Source organism: Marmota monax, unplaced genomic scaffold (genome assembly GCF_021218885.2).
Source record: "Marmota monax isolate L192 unplaced genomic scaffold, Marmota_monax_Labrador192_F-V1.1 WCK01_AAM20220418_F8-fsc00112, whole genome shotgun sequence".
Classification (NCBI taxonomy): domain Eukaryota; kingdom Metazoa; phylum Chordata; class Mammalia; order Rodentia; family Sciuridae; genus Marmota; species Marmota monax.
The window spans coordinates 4,059,449-4,081,804 of record NW_026692073.1 but is presented as its reverse complement, the minus strand read 5'-3'; the positions used below and the strand labels follow the sequence as shown (position 1 = coordinate 4,081,804).

At 31.5% G+C, this 22,356-nt stretch overlaps 1 protein-coding gene and 1 non-coding gene across 3 annotated transcripts in view; one reads left to right on the top strand and one right to left on the bottom strand.

Annotated features, from left to right (window-relative positions):
• Bmp2k (BMP2 inducible kinase) overlaps nucleotides 1-22,356 on the bottom strand; it is a 130,953-nt gene that overhangs the window by 57,521 nt on the left and 51,076 nt on the right. For both annotated transcript variants that reach the window (XM_046459248.2, XM_046459241.2), the window contains exons 4-9: nucleotides 22,208-22,350; nucleotides 19,703-19,824; nucleotides 17,338-17,419; nucleotides 11,262-11,394; nucleotides 3,339-3,442; nucleotides 1,214-1,293 (exon numbers count right to left, since the gene is read on the bottom strand). In XM_046459248.2, coding sequence (XP_046315204.1) covers nucleotides 1,214-1,293; nucleotides 3,339-3,442; nucleotides 11,262-11,394; nucleotides 17,338-17,419; nucleotides 19,703-19,824; nucleotides 22,208-22,350 — 664 coding nt within the window. The remainder of the gene's footprint in view (nucleotides 1-1,213; nucleotides 1,294-3,338; nucleotides 3,443-11,261; nucleotides 11,395-17,337; nucleotides 17,420-19,702; nucleotides 19,825-22,207; nucleotides 22,351-22,356) is intronic.
• On the top strand, nucleotides 4,538-4,639 carry LOC124102926 (U6 spliceosomal RNA). The gene has a single exon (XR_006855035.1). It is a non-coding gene; the product is annotated as a U6 spliceosomal RNA (small nuclear RNA).

Sequence of the window (22,356 nt, the reverse complement as noted above, 5' to 3'; positions counted from 1 at the left end):
AAGTAACAAATCACACAACCTATCTTACAACCAAGTGCCAAACAACAGAGTTGACTGGAGGATGAAAGGCCAAAATCCAAAATTCTCAGCCATGACATATAAACAAAGTTGCTTATGACTGACATTTACCTACCAATGCACTCATTCCCCACCACTCCTGAATCTGTTCTCTTATTCTCCATCCTTGTAGTGTCATAAGAGCCATTCTTCTAGCCTCAGTTGTCTGTTTTATTTGCACTCTCACCCCTTCAGGTGACTGACTACTCATTCTTCAAGGAAAGGCCCACCCCCAGGGAAAGCATTCCTTTTGTGCTCTTATTCTCCCAGCTCCCAGTCTTTCCCTTCCTCCCTACTCTCAGAATGTTCTGCTATCCATCAGTTTACAACTAACTGTTTACAATTAGAAATTCTTGGAAATAAAAACTGCTTATTTTTCTTTACATTTCCAATATCTATGCCTTTTATGTAAAGGATATTTAACAAATATATTTTTGTATTTTATGTCAAATAATTTAACTAAGTGAGAACAATACAAAAAGCTCTGACTAAGAAAACTCCCCAAATGCAATATTATACCTGTCTGATAACCTAAGAGAGTCCTGCTTATTAACTTTTAAGTTAAAATAAAAAGCAGAGAAAATATCATCACTAACAGTTTCAGCTCTTAATCTACACAATATATTTTAAACTTATAAATGCAGTAAACAATTTAAAAATACATTTCAAAACATAATACTTTAACAGTCTTACAATATGTTAACAGTTATAACCACCCACTATAAATTCTACAAAATACATATATTTTCTAGTTGCCTATAAATTTTATATTTAAGTATTTTAAAAAGCATATTAGCTACCAACTTGAAACATAAAATGTCCTAAATTAGGGCTGTCATGTTATGAAGATAATGATCTCACCACCCATCCCCCCCAAAAAAGACCCACCGTAGCATCATCAGTTAAAAATTCACATATTTATTAATGAGAGTGGACAGTTCAGGTAAGAGCGATATCAAATCCTGGATATAAGATTTTAAACCTTATTTTGTACTTGTTATCTACACCACATGCAATAAGTAACACTCCCCCCTTTTTTTTTTGTGGGAGGATGACATTTAATCAATGACATTTGCTAAAATTTAAATAAGAACTGTAGCTTCCCCCACCCCCACCAAAATGCCTTTTTCATTTCAGCAAACATAGTTTTGCCTACCTGGCTTTTGTTTGGCTTTTTCTAGCAGCTGCTTCACTAGCAGTCAATGGTTCAGGAAGAGCTGAAGGAACAGAAGAGTTCTTGAAAGAAAAAAACAAAAACAAAAATTTTCATTTTGGTTTTTAATTTTAACAAGTTTGTTTTTTAAGCTATGGACATATTATTGAACTTATGCTGTTTGTGAGGGCTGGGATGTAGCTTAGTGGTAAAGCACTTGCCTATCAGCTAAGGCCCTGGGTTTAATCCCCAGTATCTCAAAAACAAAACAAAACAACACAAAATACTTTGTATGAGATGCCATTTATTTTCACATCCCAAATTATCCACATTATATTTCCCAGATATAATCTGCAAATATCACTACATGTTATACAAATGTCATTTGGGTAAAAATAAAGATTATACTACAAATATTATAAATCAAAGATTATTTTGTACTTCAGAAAAAGAAGTATACAGGGGAAGGGAGGGGGCATGGGGTAATTAATGATGGTTGAATGTGATGATCATTATTATTCAAAGTACATGTATGAAGACACGAATTGGTGTGAATACACTATGTATACAACCAGAGATATGAAAAGTTGTGCTCTATATATGTAATAAGAATTATAATGCATTCCACTGTTATATATAAATAAAAAATTTTAAAAAAAGAAAAAGAAGTAAATAAGTGTAAAAAAGTGTTTACAAATACTACAGATAATTTTCATGACACTCAGCATAAGATCTAGAAAATGAAGACAGAAGGCTTCACTAGTGTTTACGCCCCATGTTTGGATCACAACAGAAATCAGTAAATATTAGATGAATGGAGAGCTAAAAATCCATAGTAAAATTTCAAATAAAACTATTTTCTTTATTGAATGTTAGAACTGCATGATTTCAGCTTCAACATAGAAAACATTACATTTGATACATTAAGGGCTGCTGGGAGCCATTAGCCAAGTAGGTATGACAATTTCCTTGCCAGCGTACCCCATGTTGCAGTGACATTGCATGTAGGTGACCTTGCTCAAGGACCAGGGCGGATTAGGGTGTTCCCGGTTTAAGATAATCGGGTTTAGGGCGTTCCCAGTTTAGGTTCCAGGTTTAAGGTTTAAGGTTTAAGATTATTCCTGCTGGGAATAGGGCGTATCCTGCTGCCTGAGTTCCCCTTGAGTTCTCACGGGATTCAGACAGTATTTTTTGGGAGATAGAAGCCCAGTGGATGTGGATTTGGGCAGAGAACGTGGATTTACCCAGAACGTGATCGTAGATGGCTGGTGTGAGTTCAGAAATAAAGAGTTGCTGTTTGAATCTACAAGCTGTGTGGTGGCTCGTGATTGTGTGCCCAGCCAGACTGCGGCAAAGGGCCTTAAAAAACAAAAAAGGAAAGGTACCACATTCCTTCATTTTTTCTTCATAGGTAGATTAAATTATACATAAGGGAAACATGTACAAGCAAAATCAGGCCAGAATGTTCTTTATAAAATTAAAAACGGCTTAAAATCAGTAACAACTAGCAACCTTATTAAAATTACCAGAGACTTGTCATACATCATTTATCTGAAGTTAATGTAGTGTGCACATAGTGAATAAAACTTCAAACAATATGCGCTATTTCCATATAAGCTCTTTCCATGGACTCAGCACTAGGTTTTACATTAGTTGTAATCTTTGTAATTACTATCTTGCTTTACAGACGAAAAAAAAATGTATATTAGGTAACCTCCCCAAAAAAAACAACAGAATTGAATTCAGGTCTCTCCGTTTACCATGCATCTACTTTTCACAACCAACTTTCCCCAATTTTTGTCTTTAAAAGAGCACTTAGTGTCTGTTTATTAAATGGTTAAGCTTAAACAACTTGATAAAAGAAGTCTGTGCTATGTCAGACAAATGTCATTGTGTTCCCTTGAAAATGCAAAATATCCTCTTGAGTTTGCTGCAGTTCTCCAGGACACCTCAGGACATAGTTTCAGAAATGTGGCTTTATACAAAAACTATACTCACAAACACAGTAGCAGATCACTTGTCATAAAACAAGTACTCAAAGCGTATACACACACATACACAAACACACGTATCTCCACACAAGATAAAATGTATTTTCAATTCATATCCTACTTCAGAAACTACTTACATTGATATTGGAGATCGGACAATCCTTTTTGGCAAATTTAAATGCAAAATAGGACACTTGAAATATATCAGGTCTATGCTCTGGATCTGGTTCAAGCATGAACCCTGTAAGAATATATCAAAATGTTAAATTTTACTGAATATAGATGATACTTAGGGGCATATTATAAGTATAATTCTGTTCCATTCTAAGAACAGGGATGATTCTAGCAAACTTTGTTAATGTTTATAGGAAACAGACAGATTGCTATTTTATATGTGAACTTAAAAACATTATTCCAAACTAAAAGATAGATTAAAGAAGTCATTGAACAACTATTTACCAGAAGTATGACTGACCTACATGATCATTCTGTTGAGAAAGTAACACACAACATAAATTAATATTGGAGAATTATTCAAGATAAATTCCAGGGACATGGAGGTAAAGGGAAGATGAAGCTTTCAAAATAATTCCACTTGAAATAATTCTCATTATTGTCTAAAATTCCTCTACCTTGAAATAATCCTCAATCATTGAGAAAGGTTACATTGTGTACATTTAAGAAAGTAGCACAGGGTTGACACTATAGTTTTCCAAAAACATGCTTTTAATATATACTAACAATGATCACTAGAATTCTGTATTTAAACATGCTATCTATATCATGTTCAGAAATATGAACAGAGTCTTATGGTTTTATCACAAATTTTATATTAACTTTAGGCAATGTTTGAAATATCAGAGACCTTTTCTCTAACTAAAATGGTCACTATCTCTTGTCCATTTCTTGAATTAATTTTAATTCCAAATTTCACAATAAGGTTGACATTTTTATTCAATTCTATAACTGAAAAATTTATATTTTATTAAGACATTTTTACAACTAAACCTGTTTCATTAAATAATTCTCAGTTTTTAGAATGTTTAGATCATTTTTTAAGTATTTAAAATGTAAAATTTAAGGCATTTAGATATTTTGAAACATGTTAATAATGTATAAAGAGATCTAAGTATATAAATCACTTAAATAACAACTTACAATAATTAAATCTTCCCTTCAAATATAATATTTTCAACAAAAATTATAATGTATCTCCAACATGATACACTTATTTCAGCTAAACAAAAAAACACAGTTGTATGGCAAGTGACACTGAACTCAAAACTTGAAAATTTATTTCAGAAATTTTGAGACTGGTCTAAAAAATACAAAAGCTGTGCTTGCTTCAGCAGTATATATACTAAAATTGGAACAATACAGAGAATGTTAGCATGGCCCCTGCACAAAAAAAAAAAAAAAAGAATGAAAAAAGAAAATTAAAAATTAAAAAGCTCTAAATAGAATACGATTTTATGTAATTAAAATGCTGACATACTACTGATGAAACTTATCCTTTATGATATATCGCCATTGTTAGATTGAAATAACTAAAAACATTTTAATTCAAATACTTGGTAGTTTGTAGTCAACCTCATACCAAAAAGATCTGAGGGATTTACAAGGTTTATTTATTCCCCAAATGCATTTTATATTAATACCCAAAAATATTGTTTTAAAAGCAACAGTGCATAGTTAATTTAATTATGTAAAATAAAGCTAAACATACTTTTAACAATAACTGTTGATTAATATAATTTTTAAAAACAACCAAATCACAAAAACTATCAAATTTATAATAATATAATCTTATTTTTCTATTCTAACAAGTTAATTTGGCTTTTAAAGTTTAGTTTTAACAATAGCTAATTATAAATATTTATTTCTATAAAAACTTGAAATAGCATACAGAATATAAAATGTTTTACATATACAAGAAAATTAGGGCTAATAGAAAAGTAATTCACTGGGGGGAGATGAGAGGGACAGCATAATGAGGTCAGCAAAGAAAATGTAGGCTCAAAATTTTCACTACATAGCTGTCAATATAAAAGGGCAACATGATCTATTACATGAATCAGTATCCCTAACACACACACACACACAAAAAAAAAAAAACAGATAAGAAAGAAAAACAGTATTCCTAACACAAAAGAGCAAATTCTCCTTCAAGTCAAGATTCTTAAGATGATCACAAAGAATGAACAACATCCTTAATGAACTGCAATGAGTGACATTTGGTTACACACTCTTCCAGTGTGGTCTAGTGGCTTAACACCTAAGAAATTCTACAAGGGTAGAAAACTGGTATAGGAATACACTTCCCTGGGGATCTGGCTAAATCCAAAAAAAAACCTTTTTAAGTATCTGGAGAAAAAGAATGGTCCTTTAGGTAATCCTGTATTTTTTTTTCTTTCACAATAGATGAGAAATATTGAGGAGAAAGAATAAATTTGAGATTTTATGTTCTAACCAATACTGGTATAAGTACTTCTATCTTTAAAGTTAAGCATAATATCATATCCTTTAAAGATTAGATAGCCAGACTAGAGTGAAGATAGAACAAAGGTTATCTTATAAGCAAATAAAAGGACCTCCAATTCCCAGGACTCATGTTTTGATTGGGAATACACATCTGCTTGAGCCACTTTTGTTTAACTATACTGATCCCATTTATGTGACATAAATTCAATTCAAAAGGTCATGTGTAGTATCTAATGAATTAAGACAGAAAATATTAGGGTACATTAGTGTGCCGAGTACAAGCAACATTTCATGAAACTTGATTCAGCTCATGTGTTTTTTTTACATTGGATCAGTCAAAAAAGTTTGAAACCACAAAACTTTGAGTTTAGGATTATGAGTTCTCTCTACTATTATAACTCATTTCCCTATGGAAAATATAATGACTTGTGTAATTACACTACAGAAAAAGAATTAAATGCTTGTATGTGTTAATCTCTGATACTCCTTCTTTCACATGAGGATATTCTCAGAACATACATGCTCTCTTCTAAATTATGTTTTAAAAGTGCCTTGCCTCTGAGGAAGAATCTGTGTCTTATAGCATTGTCTATGACTGAGTGCAGGTAAATCTAGGGGTTGGGTGCAGAACAAGCCTATCTGGCTTTAGATACAGATTTTATCAATCCAGGTTGAAACTCATTATCTCAAATGCTTGGAAGCAGTGTTTCTGATTTTTCAGTTTTTGTATTTTAGAATATTTATATACATACCAGGAACCATCTCAGGAATGGGACCTAAGTCTAAACACAAAAATTCTCCTGTGTTTCATAAAGTGTGTGTGTGTGTGTGTGTGTGTGTGTCTCCTTAAGAAAATTTTATACTTTTACAAAACCTGCATTTTGACTGCAACTGGTGACATGAGTTTGTATGGAATTTACCACAGTGACACCAAGTCAAATCTTTCAGATTTTGGATTTTCAAAAAAGGGATATTCAACCTGTACGAAAGTTGACAGTTTTAGCTGATGAAATCCTGTGCCTATCTCTAATTTGATTCTAAACTCAAAATTATGAGCTTGGTATGTGGCACACAATTTTAATTTCAGTGGCTTGGGAGGCTGAGGCAGAAGGACCGCAAGTTCAAAGCCAGCCTCAGCAACTTAGCAAGGCCCTAAGCAACTTAGTGAGACCCTATTTCAAAATTTAAAAAAAATAAATAGGGCTGGGATTTGGCTCAGTAGTTAAGAACCCCTGGGGGTTCACTTCCCAGTACCAAAAATAAATAAAAGTATGAAAAGACTAATAATCATTCCCGCAACACCCAGGTAAAATAGCTACATTTTTATCTCTAAATATTTTTAAGTTTAGTGCTAGCCATTAAAAAAAAATAATAATAAGCCATCACTTAGTATTTAAATATAATTTCTTGAACTCTTTCAAGAGAAATATAAAATGTATCACTAGACCACCGAATGATATAATCTAAAAATGCAGAGATATAAGCTCTAATCCAGCTAAACAATGGGGCATATCTATCAAGAGTGAGAGCTTCAATTTTCAAATACTTTGTCCAAAACTGTTTTCTCTCATAATAATTAAACCTCAAGTCTAGTGTTTTATGAACTCCTATTTGATAGCAATTAAACCATATCATTTACAAGAACTATATTTACAAAGAAGGAATGCATTAACGAACATATATGCTCAGTTTATCTAAAAGCAAAACTGGATTACATTTAAAACAAAAATAGCAGAGAATGTAGAAAATACCTTGTTTACTCAACTTAAAATGATCGTGTAAATCATTACAAGACCAATTACCACTGACTCTATTACCAATATAAAATTGACTTTTTTAAAACTTGGCTACATAGATATGAAACAGTTCTCTGTTCATCTTAATATTGTGATTCTTTCTATTGACATAAACACTACTAATACAACACAAAACAGTCTTAGCATTGACCGTAATATATTATTAAACCACCACAATATTTCCCACTGATATTATCATACATATCCTATTAAAAAACACTTATCTGCAGCAAATGAATTATGTTTATACTAATATTGCATAGGAAAGTACAACATCCCTGTGCATTCCAACAAAAACAGCAGCTAAAGGAACTGCTGCTGCTGTAGCAGCAGCCAAGCTATGTTTTAATCAAGGATCCAAGCCAAAGATGAAGTAGTTACCATTCAAGTTACATGAAGCAATGGATCCATGCCTAGTTCTGATCAAAGATAAACTAGCATCTCTAGTCCAACAGCTCAACAAATTTAAAGGAAAAATACTTTGGTTATAAGTCTCAAAAGCACTTTCCTGCTTAAAAATTTTTGAATTTTTTCCTTCCATAAGGGCACTTGTCCCTAACCCACAGTTTCTTATTATACTGACTATAATTTACTGAAAAAAACACCCAGTCTATTCTTTTTAAATTTTTCTGAAAAACATATACTCTGCAACTATAAAAATATAACTATTTGCAACTATAAATATTTTCAGCATTAACTTACTATATTTATCTGTTAACCTATGGAGATTATTATAGAAACTTATATGTTATGTATATGTGACCTACATAACTTATTTCATATACTACTGAAATGAGACTATGTTTAACAGCTGATAATAAATACATCTGATCATAAACAAGACACTAAGTGGTACTACAAATAATTCCAAGACATATATTCGGGATAGTATTGGTAGCTGTCCCTTAAACGTTATTGATCAAAACCCTTCCTCTACAACTCCCCAAGTAGTAATCCTAGTGCCAATGATTGAAAACCTCCATGAAAACCTTATCTTTATTTTTCAAGTACATTAAAATGTCTTTTTGTTTTTAAATAATATAGGAAAATGGATGAGGGTGTATATGAAACAAGATTGGCCATGATTTGATAAATCACTGAAGCTGAATGACAGGTAAAATAAAAACTTACTGCACTGTCCTATCAATACTTGTTTATAATATTTTAAATTCCCATAATAAATAATTTTTTATTTTAGCTTTTATCAGTACATCTATTGGGGTTGTATTTATTTTAGCACCTATTTTGAGGGATACCAGGATTTTGCTAGTTTTCACATGCTTTTCACTTTGGGCACAAATTTGTACTAGAAATGATAAAAACTAAAATCTGCATACTTACTGATAATGAAGTATCTGATATAAAGTATTAATTAACTAAATTCCAATTACAGCCTAAAATTATCAATAGTATTTATCTTGTTCACCTTCCCATTACATAAGCACATACCCACACACATATATATGGGGAGGGGGCAAATATGCTATAATAAGATTTTAGTAATAAATTATGTATCAGTGTATAAACTGCCAGTCTCATACAATTTTATTCTATGGGAACATTCAGAGATTCCCACTAAACATCTTAAATTCAACTATTACTAAAACATAATGGCTAAAACTATTTACAAAAAAGTAAATAGTCAGGACACGCAATAATTAAATTCCTCAAATGCTTTTGATGCTTTAAACTTTGGACAAAAAGTAAAAAAGTAACTAGATGAGATAGGGAAGGTCAAGGATCCAATGTTTATTTAAATGTATTCTAAAGGTATGTTTTACTCTAAAGGAATGTTTTATAAAAGACATTCAAGTTTTGCAAAATGGCATGACAGAAACAGGACTCATGGGAAAAACAATTGGGGTGGGCTATTTAAAAACTATTTAACTCTGACACTAAAGGGCTGACAAAAACTATTAAATGGTACCCATGAAGGTAATTTGTAATGCACAGACAAGTACTCAACTTGGTTGGAGGCTGCCTCAAGCATATAAAGCACAACAAAACAATGCTGACAGGTGCTCAACCAGTGAACATAAAAGTAAAGCCTTGAGGCTATTAAGTAGGTGGTTATTCAGATGTAGAGAGTCACATAAAATAAAGATACAATTCTCTGGGGGAAAAAACCCAAGTATAAGCACTCATATTTAATGTTCTCCAAACAGAGCAAAAATATTCATGCCAGCAATGCAGCCACCAAGCTTTAGCTATTTCCTTTCCTCTGAAAGTTAAACTTCCTTTCTCACTCCATTATTCTGGTTCCCTTTGCCTAGAAAAAACATTTCATGTGACACAAAGTAATTTTTGTATTAAACTGACATAATTCTCCAATTTCCAACACATATAAAAATGATCACATTACAGAAATGAACGACTATGTTTTAAATACATTTGCAAAGTTAGACTAGAGTTTTTCTTATGTTCCTTTTTCTTCTAAACTTTTTTTTTTTTTAACTCCCTGGTACTGAGGACTGAACCCAGGGTACTTTGTCACTGAACTATATACCCCCTCTCTTTTATTTTTTGTTTTAACACAGGGTTTACTAAATTGTTAAAGACTGTGCTTTAATACCCAATCCTCCTGTCTTGGTTTCCCAAGTACTTGGGATCACAGGTATGCCACCACATCAGGCTACTCTTTTCTTCTTGAATTATAATAACATCTGTCAATCATTTATCATTAGTAACAAATATTATTTACAGTTTATCATTTAACTCTATGCTGGTGTTCATGAGTCTGATAATGTGGATTAGTGTTTTATAGTTCCTAAGGGATTGATTACCTGGTATACTAGTTGCAAATTCTAATCTTATAAATAAATTTCCTACCTATTTTTATAAGAATATTTGTTTTATTTTTTTAAAATAAATACATGTCTTTAACTGGCATAAAATTTTATCTTTAAAAATTAGGTATAGATCCAGCTTTATTTTTTTATCCAAAAATGGCTAACAAATTTTTCTATTCCCACATATTTTTTTTTCACTGAACTGAACTCTATCTGTATCACGCAAACATCAAATATGTTTAAATTGACCTTTTTTTTCTCTGCCACTGAGCTAGAGGCTACAATAGGGGTATTTAAAATGCAGAAATGCTAAAACATTTTAAATCAGTGAGAAAAGGTGCTGTTTAAATTTTGCTGGTTCCTAATATATTTTAATATTTGATTGATGGTTCCCCCCCTTACAGTATCTTTTCCCAAATTTTTACCATGTACATATATTAAATGTTAAAAAAACAATATCTATCTAAAGGGAAGGAAAAAAAATCTTAAAAGCAGCTAGAAAAAAACCTGAAGTATTCTTTTGGAATGGAAGGCCTGCACCTTTCTGATATTCCTTGGTTGCTTTGTATTTACCTATACATTAATAAAGTATAGGTATTTATAAGAGGTGGCAAAATAAACTACAATCTAAAATTAGTAATGTTTTCAACTAAAGAATCAATAGCTCTGGATAACTGATTTCAAAAGTATAGAAACTAAACAAATGTAAGTGCTCCCCAAAATTCCAGTTGCCTTAATCATATAATTTCTGTTGTATGCTACTAAAACCTTACCTATGAGCTTAAAAATATATCCTCATATTAATCAATAGTTACACTGCTTTCATTCCTATAAAAGTCATATTAACATATTTTAGGTACTTTTTCTTTATACTACAGTTTCACAAAATTAAAACACATGAAATTAAAAGGCAAGGTTTAAGCAAAAGTATGTAAATAACAGGATACTAAAAAAAATAATAATAATTTTTTCACATATTTTTCCAAGTACTTACTTATTAAGCAATGTATGTTGTGGGAGTAGCGAGAATTATCTGGGATGGTAAAGCTGCCATCACAGATAGCAACCTGACTATCACCAAAAGGAAGAGTGAAGAAACAAAGTTTATATAGTAAACATCCCAGGGCCTGCAAAAAAAAAGAAGCATGAACATTATTACAGCTCAATTATCAACCCGAAAATATTAAAACAGCTCAAAACCAAATATTGAATGTTATTTAAAAAATAAAAACTCTAATGCTTCCATATTGAATCAATCTTTCCACAAATTATTGCTTAAACAAGTTAATGCATTCTACTTATTTTTAAAAGACATTTAACTTAATCATCTCCGTGTTTTTCTTTTACACCTGTGACAAATTGGTTAAACTGCTCTAGATCATAAATGATATAACTAAAATTTGACGTAGCCGATTCCTTTTTTGGGAAAAAACATACATTTTTAATATTAAATCTACTGTTTCTTCCACAAGGAAAAATATAACTACAGCTATAACCAAGAAAGTAAGCACAAAGCTCTAACAGAAACTTTTTTTAATTTCACTATAAAACAGAATTTTAAATCTTAGGATTCCAAATACATGTTAGCCACTGCAAACTTAACAGTCATCAATTAATTTTATTGATTATTTACTAGGTACCTATGTCATTATTTCATACTATAGAAATTAGATCTCTATTTCTGTGTAGTTTATTGAATCTTATACCAATTATATTTGCAATATTAAAAACAAATGATTATGTCTGCATAGCTTGCAAGATTTCACAAATATCACCAGACCAACGAATCTATTTACTGACAATAAAGGCAAAATTAAAACACAAATTGTGTCTAGAACAGCAGCTCCTCTCAAACCCGAGAAATATTTTAAAAAGAAAAAAGATTTCTGGCTCCAAAAATCATAACCATCATAAAAAGTGTCACCTCCAAGCCTTAATTAAGAATGACAGGGGCATTTCCTATTCTAAGCTAATTGTATAAGTCTGGCCTTATATCTATAAAGTAGCAAATAAGATTCCCTTTGTTGGATTTCCCCCCACATATCTACCTAAAAAAGCAGAAACTAAGCAACAAGTATACAAATTATTTAACTGCTATGAAGATGGCATTATATAGAAAAACCTTTTGAGTTTAACAATATTAATTTATAAAACATTTTCACTATACCAACAGTATTCTAATGAAAAAAGGTTAAAAGCTCTAGAAATTTCAATATATTGGTTGAACATATTTTACGCCACAAAGCAATTCTTACCAAATACAAAGAAAAATTAATATAATTCCTTGCATCTTAACAGATCACAATGGAATAAATTAGAAATCAACACAACAAAACTAAAAATTATTTAGACTCAAATAAAAATAGTGTTAAAAAATATGACACTATGAAGGCAATTCCAAGAGGAAGGTTTATAGCTATGAGTACCTACTTAAGAAAATGTGAACCTACTGATATATCTCAAAGTCCCTTAAAAGAGAAGAACCAATTCCAAAACTAGTAAAAGGAAATAATTAAATCAAAGGCAAATCAATCAACCTGAGAATAAAAAAACAAGACAAAGCATCAATGAAACAAAGAATTGGTTCTTTGAAAATAAGATTGATAAGCCCTTAGCCAAACTAACCAAAACATAAGAGAAAAAACCCCAAATTAATAAAATTAGAAATAAAAAAGGAAAACACCACAGACCTCACAGAAATACAGAGGATCATTGAAAACCTAGAAGAAATGGATATTTTTCTAGATGAATACAATCTGCCAAAACTACATCAAGAGGACATAGAAAACCTAAACAGACCAATAACTCATAATGAGATAGAGCAGTAATAAAAACCCTTCCAACAAACCAAAGTCCAGGACCAGACAGATTCTCAGCAGAATTCTACAAAACCTTTAAAGAAGAACTAATGTCAATACTCCTCAAATTATTCCATGAAATAGAAAGGGATGGAACACTTCCACATTCATTCTATGAAGCCAGTATCTTACTCATATCAAAACCAGATAAGGACACATCAAGGACAGAAAACTACAGAACAATATCCCTGATGAACTTAGATGCAAAAATACTTAATATTAGTAAATCATGTTCAACAACATATTAAGATTGTACACCATGATCAAGTTGGTTTTATTCCAAAGATGTAAGGATGGTTTAATCTACACTAATCAATAAATATAATAAGTTTAATGCAAAGGCCTTTAATAAAATTTAGCACCCATTCATGACAAACACACTGAAGAAACTAGGGATTGAAGAAATCTACCTCGACATCATAAAGCTTATATAAATGCCCATCATAAATGCCCAAAGTCAACCTCATAGTAAATGGGAAAAAAAAATTGAAAGTATTTACTTTAAAATCTGTGACAATACAAAGATGTCCACTCTCATCACTCCTATTTAATATACTGCTAAAAATTCTAGCCAGAACAATTAGGCAAGAGAAGGAAAAAAGAGACCCCTAAAGATCAGGAAATAATATCAAGAGTTAATAAACGGGATGACATCAAGTTAAACACCTTCTGCACAGCAAAGAAAACAATTAGGAATGTGAAGAAAGAACCTATAGAATGGGAGAAAATCTTTGCTAACTATTCTTCTGACAGAGTACTAATATCTAGAATATATAAAAAACTCAAAAAAGTTTAACACCAAAAACTATCAAATAATCCAATTAAGACAAATGAATTTCTTTTTCTTCCCAAAAGAATAAATACTAATGGCAATTACATGAAAAGATGTTCAATATCAGTAGCAATTAAGAAAAACCAAATCAAAACTATACTGAGATTTATCTCACACCAGTCAGAATGGCAGTTATCAAGAATTATACAATATGGAGCTGGGGTTATAGCTCAGAGGTAGAGCGCTTGCCTCATACTTATAAGGTACTGGGTTCAATCCTCAGCACCATATAAAATAAATAAATAAATAAATAAGTAAAATAAAGATATTGTGTTCATATTAAAAAAGAATTATACAAATAATAATAAAGACTAGAAAGGATGTAGAGAAAAAAATAAATACTTTTACACTGTTGGTGGGATTGTACTAACAACCACTCCGGAAATCAATTCGGCAGTTCCTCAAAAGACTAGGCACGGAACCACCATATGACCCAACTATACCACTTCTAGGTATTTATCCTAAAGAATTAAAGTCATCATACCACAGTGATACATGCACATCCATGTTTACAGCAACAGTGTTAATTCACAATAGCCAAACTATGGAACCAGTCTAGGTGTCCATTAATGGAAGAATGAATAAAGAATATGTGGTATACATATACAATGGAGTTTTGTTTAGTCACAATAAAAAAATGAAATTATGTCATTTCATTTGCAGGAAAATGAATGGAACTAGAGACCATTATGTTAAGTGAAATAAGTCAAACTCAAAACATGAAGTTCATGTGTCTTATCTCATATGTGGAAGCTAAAGAGGAAAAAGGAAAAGAAAGGTAGAGATGGATCTCATGAAAATCAACAGGAAATCAGTAAAGAAAAGGGACTTAAAGGATGACAGGTGGGAAGGGAGGGGAAAGTGTTGATGAGTGATATTAGCCAAATTTCATTGTTATACTGTGTGCATGTATGAATATGTAACAACAAATCCCATCATTATGTACAACTATAATGCACCAATAAAAAAATGTGGAAAAAAAGAAATTTCAACATATTGGTTCAAAACATTACTGAGTTATTGTATGACTAACAAAACTGTAAAGATTTCTAAATAGAAATAATTAGTTCAATATACTTAAAAAATATTTATTTTGATTTTTTATTTATCCATAAGGTAGACAGTTTAAAAAGTACATAGAAAACCAAAAATAAGACTTCCTTAATAGCACTAAAAAAGAAAATAGTATTAAGGAGTAGAATCTGCATTAAATTATATCTTCTTTCCACTGTCCAGATGATGGTCAAGGCAAAGGAGATCTATACTTCAGAGAGTTTTATCATGTCAATAAAATCTTTAGCAATTCTCATGTATATTAGAACACACATTGCTGAGAATACCAGATACCTTGGCAATGCTAGTATAATTTACAAATGTGAACCTGAACACTTGCTTTGTAAAGCATGAACACAATGAGGTATTCTAACTGTTTGACACCAAAGATATTTCCATTTCTTTCCATTTAATACAATGAGAATTATAAAAGAAAAGGAAGGAAACAAGAAACCTAATTTTGAAGGCAGACCACCATCTTCAGTTTCTACATTAATAGGTACATGAAGGATCTCTAACTGAATTTTCTAACACTTAATAAAATCAGCATTCAAGATTTCAAAATAAAAATAACCTACAAAGAAAACTTCCAAGGAAAAATTTTTTTTTGCAAAATACGACATGCTAAGTTAATACTTTAACCTGACATTATAATTATCTGAGTCAACACTATCCTGAAGTAGTATAAAAAATATAATTCTTAACCAATATAAATTGAATATTTTTTCACACCTAAATACTATTTCACACCTAATTAAATATTTTTACACCTAAAATGTAGCATATTTCAGTTCAACCTGAGCTAAGTAAGGTAACCATAAAAAAAGTCATCATGGAAATTAAAATTCTAAATTTTTCAATCATATGACCGTAGATACTATTTTCTTATTATTTTTCATGTTTGTTTTTTATTTGTACATGTATTAAGTCTTAACAAAAAAGTGTATTAAAAATGTGCATTAAGTCTTAACAAAAAAATAAGTAACCACAAAACAAGAATTCCTCCTTCGTGTCAAAATACTGGATAATAATTGTGTGCTAGGAGAACAATATTTTTGTCTTAATAACCAAGAATGGTTTCAATATAGGAGTTATGATGCCTATTGTTTAACTGCTGACAAAATACTTATTTCAGATAACGTGAAATTGAACAGTCACAAAAGTATGCCAAAAAAATGAGTACACCAATCACCTCTTATAATATTTTCATTATATAAATTAAGATTCAATTTAATTTACTTTCTACCTTATACATAAACCTCAATTTTAATATAAGCCATCCAATGAGCCAAATGTTAATCTTAGGGAAAGCAAATCAAATTTGAATTATATATACCAGTATACTATTACATTAACTAAACAGAACTTACTTGCAATTTTACTTGACTTTTATGATATATATATATATATATATATATATATATATATCTTAAAATTCAACAATCACAAGAGTTAACTGTTTAGTGAGAATGTATATGTTACATAAACAAATTAAAAGATATCAATGATTTTTTTATTACCTTCTAATAATACCTAACCCTTAAGATTTTGCTTGGTACTCGAATCCCAATAGGGAGAGAACAGGGAAGAAAAATTCAGAAGATAATAATTTGATTTCGCATATTACAATTGACTACCTTATGAACATGTTTTAAAAACAAATTAAATCTGACCTTTTTCATAACTCTTAGAACTACTTCAAAGAATTATATTCCTCTATTCCCAACAGGCTCCTTAGAAGTAAATATGACTAAATAATCATTAAGTTTAAGTGAATGAACATTTAAAATAGCGTTTAAATTCTAAAAAGATGTTGCAATTCTAATATAAAGTTCAACTATGAAAAACAAAATCTTTCTCAATAATGAATGTAATCTAGACACCTATGCCAATAATAATTTCAATACAGTAAAAGGGGATGTTTGGAATTAGAGAAAAAAAGTTTCTCATATCAGCTTCCATTAAAAGGATCCTAAAGTAACCTGAAAAATTATTTTGTCATTACTTAAAAGAGTTATTTTCAGCTTTTTCTGTAATGTGACCAACTAAAATTTCCACTCAATCGAAAAAAAGTAAACAATCTGTTTACTATGATAAACAGATACGTTATATGTAAGTTCTTTGTTTTTTTTATATATAAGTTTTCCATCTGAGGATTCAGAAGATCAAAGAGTTCTAGTATTTTTCTTCTCCTGAGTAAGAAACTCTCTTGTATACCAGTTTTGTCTGCTCTTAGGTAATGCCTTTTTGGAGGCAACAGGAAAATAGTCAATTAAAATCAAATTTTATATATGGTTAGACCAAATTTCAGTCTTTCTTCACCTTACCCAGATATCAGCCTTGGTAGTAATGGGTTTCCCTCCATAAAGGTTGATCATTTCAGGGGCTCTGTATGACAGAGTCGTATACCTGGCAGTAAACAAATAAAATGAAATGGAGATATTAAAAATAATAATGATACATTGTTTCTCTATAAGATACTACAAAAAGCCTTTGAAGTTCAGTAACATTATATAGAAATGATACTATTTATTAAAGTTTATTAAAAACCCATTAAAGATTAAACAATATAAAGCATCTAAAGACTTCTCATTCAACAAGTACAAATCTCCAAAAAGCCTAATTTATTTTATTATAAAAATCTTAATGATGGTGGAACTAGAAATAATTTCTCTTGAATTTATGTGAAATAATACAATTTGACTATAATAGTACCATATCTGGTATATTAAAAGTAAAACTTCTATCCTCTTAAAAATTTACTTTATATATTTAAGGAGTTGTTTATATGAATGCTAATATAATTCCTTACATATGTAGCAAATGTTCAAGTGTTTTATAAAAATTGTTTTAAAAGTAATCTAGTTGTCATAATTCTAAATACACATATTATGTATACTTCTAATACCAACTGCCACTGTTTACAAATATAAAAACCCCAAATCCACTGAGAACAGATTACTTTAATGAAATATCATTCCAGCCTAGGATTAACATTAAGGAAATAATGAAAGGCGGACCCTGTAATCCCAGGGGCTAAGGAGGCTGAAGCAGGAGGATCTAGAGTTCAAAGCTAGCCTCAGCAAAAGCGAGGCGCTAAGCAACTCAGTGAGCTGTCTCTAAATAAAATACAAAATAGGGCTGGGGATATGGCTCAGTGGTTCAGTGCCCTTAATGCTCATGAGTTCAATCCCCAGTACTATATATGTATATATGTGTGTGTGTGTGTGTGTGTATATGTATGTGTATATGTATATGTGTGTGTGTGTGTATATATATATACACACATACATACATATATATGCGTGTATATATATTTCAAATCTCATGGCAGAATTATCAGAATATGGACTTCCTATATCATGACAAGATTCACTTTGAGCGTTTATATATTTTATTTTAGAAGTATCTTAAAACTCTACCATATTAGTTTTTCCATATTACCCTGATTGGTCAGACAGTCTGAATGATAGTACCACAGAGGAATGACCTATGAAACCAGAATATGAACTGCATAACAGCAGATTTGTTGTTCACTACTACACCCCAGCACCAAGAACAGTGTTGGCCCTGAATAAATGAATAGTTACCTGAATGAATTGAAGACCTAATATATCCTCAACTAAGCCCAAAACATGAGAACATCAAATGAGCTTTCCATTCATCACAAAATTTGAATCAGTCAGCAAAATTCAGGTAAACCTAAACTATACCTCAAAACGTAAAAGCAAGAAATAAAATATCCAACAGGCAGTAAACTGCACTGAGATTTCATCTCACTCCAGTCAGAATGGTAATTATCAAGAATATAAGCAATAATGAGTATTGGCGAGGATGTGGGAAAAAAAGGTATACTCATACATTGCAGGTGGCACTGCAAACTGGTACAACCACTCTGGAAAGCAATATGGAATGCCTTAGAAAATGTGGAATGGAACCACCATTTGACCCAGCTATCCCACTCCTCAGTCTATCCCCAAAGGGCTTAAAATCAGTATACTATAGTGATGCAGCCATATCAATGTTCACAGCAGCTCAATTCACAATAGCTAACCTGTGGGACCAACCTAGGTACCCTTCAACAGACAAATGGATATAGAAACTGTGGTACGTATACACAATGGAATATTACTCAGCATTAAAAGAAAATAAAATTATGGCATTTGCAGGTAAATAAATGGAATTCGAGAATATCATGCTAAGCAAAGTAAGCCAATCCCAAAAAACCAAAGGCCAAATGTTCTCTCTGATAAGTAGACATGCTGACTCATAAGCAGGAAGGGGTAGGGGGCGAGAAGCTTGGGGGAAAATGGAGGAACTTTGATTGGGCAAAGGGGAGGTAGGGAAGGGGAAGGGGCATGGGAAGGAAAGGTGGTAGAATGAGATGAACATCATTACCCTAGGAATACATATGACTGCACACATGTGGTGTGACTCTACATAGTGTACAACTAGAGAAATGAAGAGTTGTGCTCCATTTGTGTACAATGAATTGAAATGCATTCTGCTGCATATATAACTAATTAAAGAAGAAATAATAATTTTAATATACCAATTATTTTTTAATTAAAAAAAATATTTTTGAAGAAATCTATAAATGAAAGATCTACAGTTTGCATTAACATAACTGGTCACAGACTCAAGTTAACCAAAATTGACATGAGACAAAATATAATGAGGATAAATACTTACTTTTTAATTTCTTCTTCTACTACATTAACTCCATCCTTTTGAGGATTAAGAAATTTATTAGTGGCACTGCCAAAGTCACAAAGTACGTAATTTCCACCATCATTTAACAAAATATTTTCTACCTTAATAAAAGAAAATCAATAATTAGTATTTTCAAAGTCAAAATTATCTTTTTTTCAATCCTTTCATAATGGAGGGTCTGTATCATTCATTTACACACACACACACACACACACACACACAAGTATATATAGAGACGTGAGACATAAGATACTTCAAATTATCTGGACAAATGAACCAGAACAAAAATATACTTTACTATTTCTATTACTTCTTTTATTAAGAACAATTAATTACTTTCTCCACCCCAGGATAGTTTGTATAGGGGTCAAGAAACCCTTAGTCTGCCTTTAACTGTACCTCAATTTTTCTTCTGTTCTTTTAAAAATTCAGCCTATCTGTAGACAAGCAGATGAAAAACACTTAAATTCTACTCTAATTAACTCCTACAGAGAATATCATGCTAAGTATGATATGATTTAGTATCCCTTATCTAAAATGACTAAGAGTGGAAGAGTCTCAGATTTTGTATTGTAGAGGTGGGGATATTTGCATATGTATAATAAGATACCTTAGGGATGGGACTCAGATCTAAGAACAAAATTCATTTATGTTTCAGCTTACACACATAGTTTGACTATAACTTTATACAATATTTTCAATGAGCCTGAATTTTGACTGCAGTATACCAAATGTGGTAAGGTATATGATTTTCCACTTGGGGCATCATGTTAACACACCAAAAATTTCAGACTGTGAAGTATTTCAAGTTTTGGATTTTCTGAGCAGGAATGCTCAACTTGCAGTACTGTTTTTACTTAAAATATTACACTGAAAAACACAAACCTGACTTTGTACCTTAACTGGGAGATCAGAAATGTATTAACTAAAACAATGTTTCCTGAATTTTAAATCAAGACTCAACTAAAACTATAAGTTTTGTACACAAAAAGATAATGAGTTATGACAGCACCAAAAAAAAAAAAAACCACACCAAATTACTAGAGGATATGTTAAATTTACATATTCAAAAGAACTGAGATGAGCTATACTAATTATCCAGATTAAGGGACAGAAGTCTGAAATAATACATTTCAATTCTGCTTTGAATTACCTTCTATTACCATAAGTATTTTTTGGATGATGCTTTTATGATTAACAACCTATATTCTAAGTTACATCTTCTATTCTCTTTTATCTTAAGAGCATTTTATAATCATCTTTTATAAAATTCTGTATAGTCAGAATCAGGAATCATTCACTCATTAAACAGTTGATAAGACTCTGCTATGTACCAGACACTGTTTTAAATGCACAGTTTCACCACTGAGAAGAAAAAAACAAAATGCTCTAACTTCAAGGAGCGACATTCTAGCAGGAGAAGATAGACAATAAATAATAAGCATAACTCATAAGCAAATTACACAAAATCTTATAAAGTATAATTGCTAATAAACAGATAGTAACAGCCTTAGACTTCAATTATAAACAAACGACTCAGCACATAACTCACTGAGCTGATGTGAGCATACTTGAATGAGGGGAAAGGGTAACCATAGTAATATATAAGCATGAAACACTTCAGGAAGTTTTTATATTTTGCAGTGCTAGGGATAGAACCCAGGGCCTCTCACCTGCTAGGCAATCATTCTACAATTGAGCTACATATCTAACTCAGGAACCTGAGTGATATTCATAATCTTTGTGTCTGTCATCAAAGATGACACTTATGGTTCGAAATGACATGTCTAACGATCATCTATCTAAATGATATCTCCAGGAATGTTCATTTCCCTTGGAGAATTACTTTTTCAATTTAACAAGGGAGTACCAAATATAAGGGGTCAAGAGTCCAAGAGAAGGTAAAATGAAGTGACCTCAAGGACAATCACCACAAATCACAGTAAATCATAGAAAACAATAGTAAATTACAAATAAATGGGAAAAGAGATGTATTTATAGTCTACTCTTGAAAACACCCTGAGGCTTAATATAGAATATAGAAAATAAGAGGAATACTGAACTGAAAGAGAACAGTATGGAGGGACACTCAATGTAAGTCAGTGACATTCATGTTTTTGTTCAAATGAAACCTTTTAAAGGAGGCTACTCTGAGAACAGGAGATGCAGAATAGGAGCATGTGTATCTCAATTTCAAATCTACTGCTGGGTCCTTGACTTGACCTCAGGAAATGTGTAAGGAGACAGAGAGACCAATCTCAGTACTAGTAATAAAACCTTGTTTAGGGCTGGGGATATAGCTCAGAAGTAGAGCACTTGCCTAGCACAGATGAGGCAGGTCCTAGGTTCCATCCCCAGCACTGCAAAAGAAAAGGGGTGTGTGTGTGGGGGGGGGGGGGGGGGCTAGTTTAGTTGAGGACAGTCCAAGAACATTTTAACTCCAAAGTCTAGAACAGATTACTCTTAGTATTTTAAAATTCTTACCTTCAGATCCCGGTGAATTATTGGAGTCTTACACTGATGCAACCTTGCAACAGCTTCACAGGTATCACAGAATATCTGTAACACTTCTGGTTCTGTAAAACCTGTCTGCAGTTTCTTATTCATCTGATTTACTACCTGCCCGGCTAAGC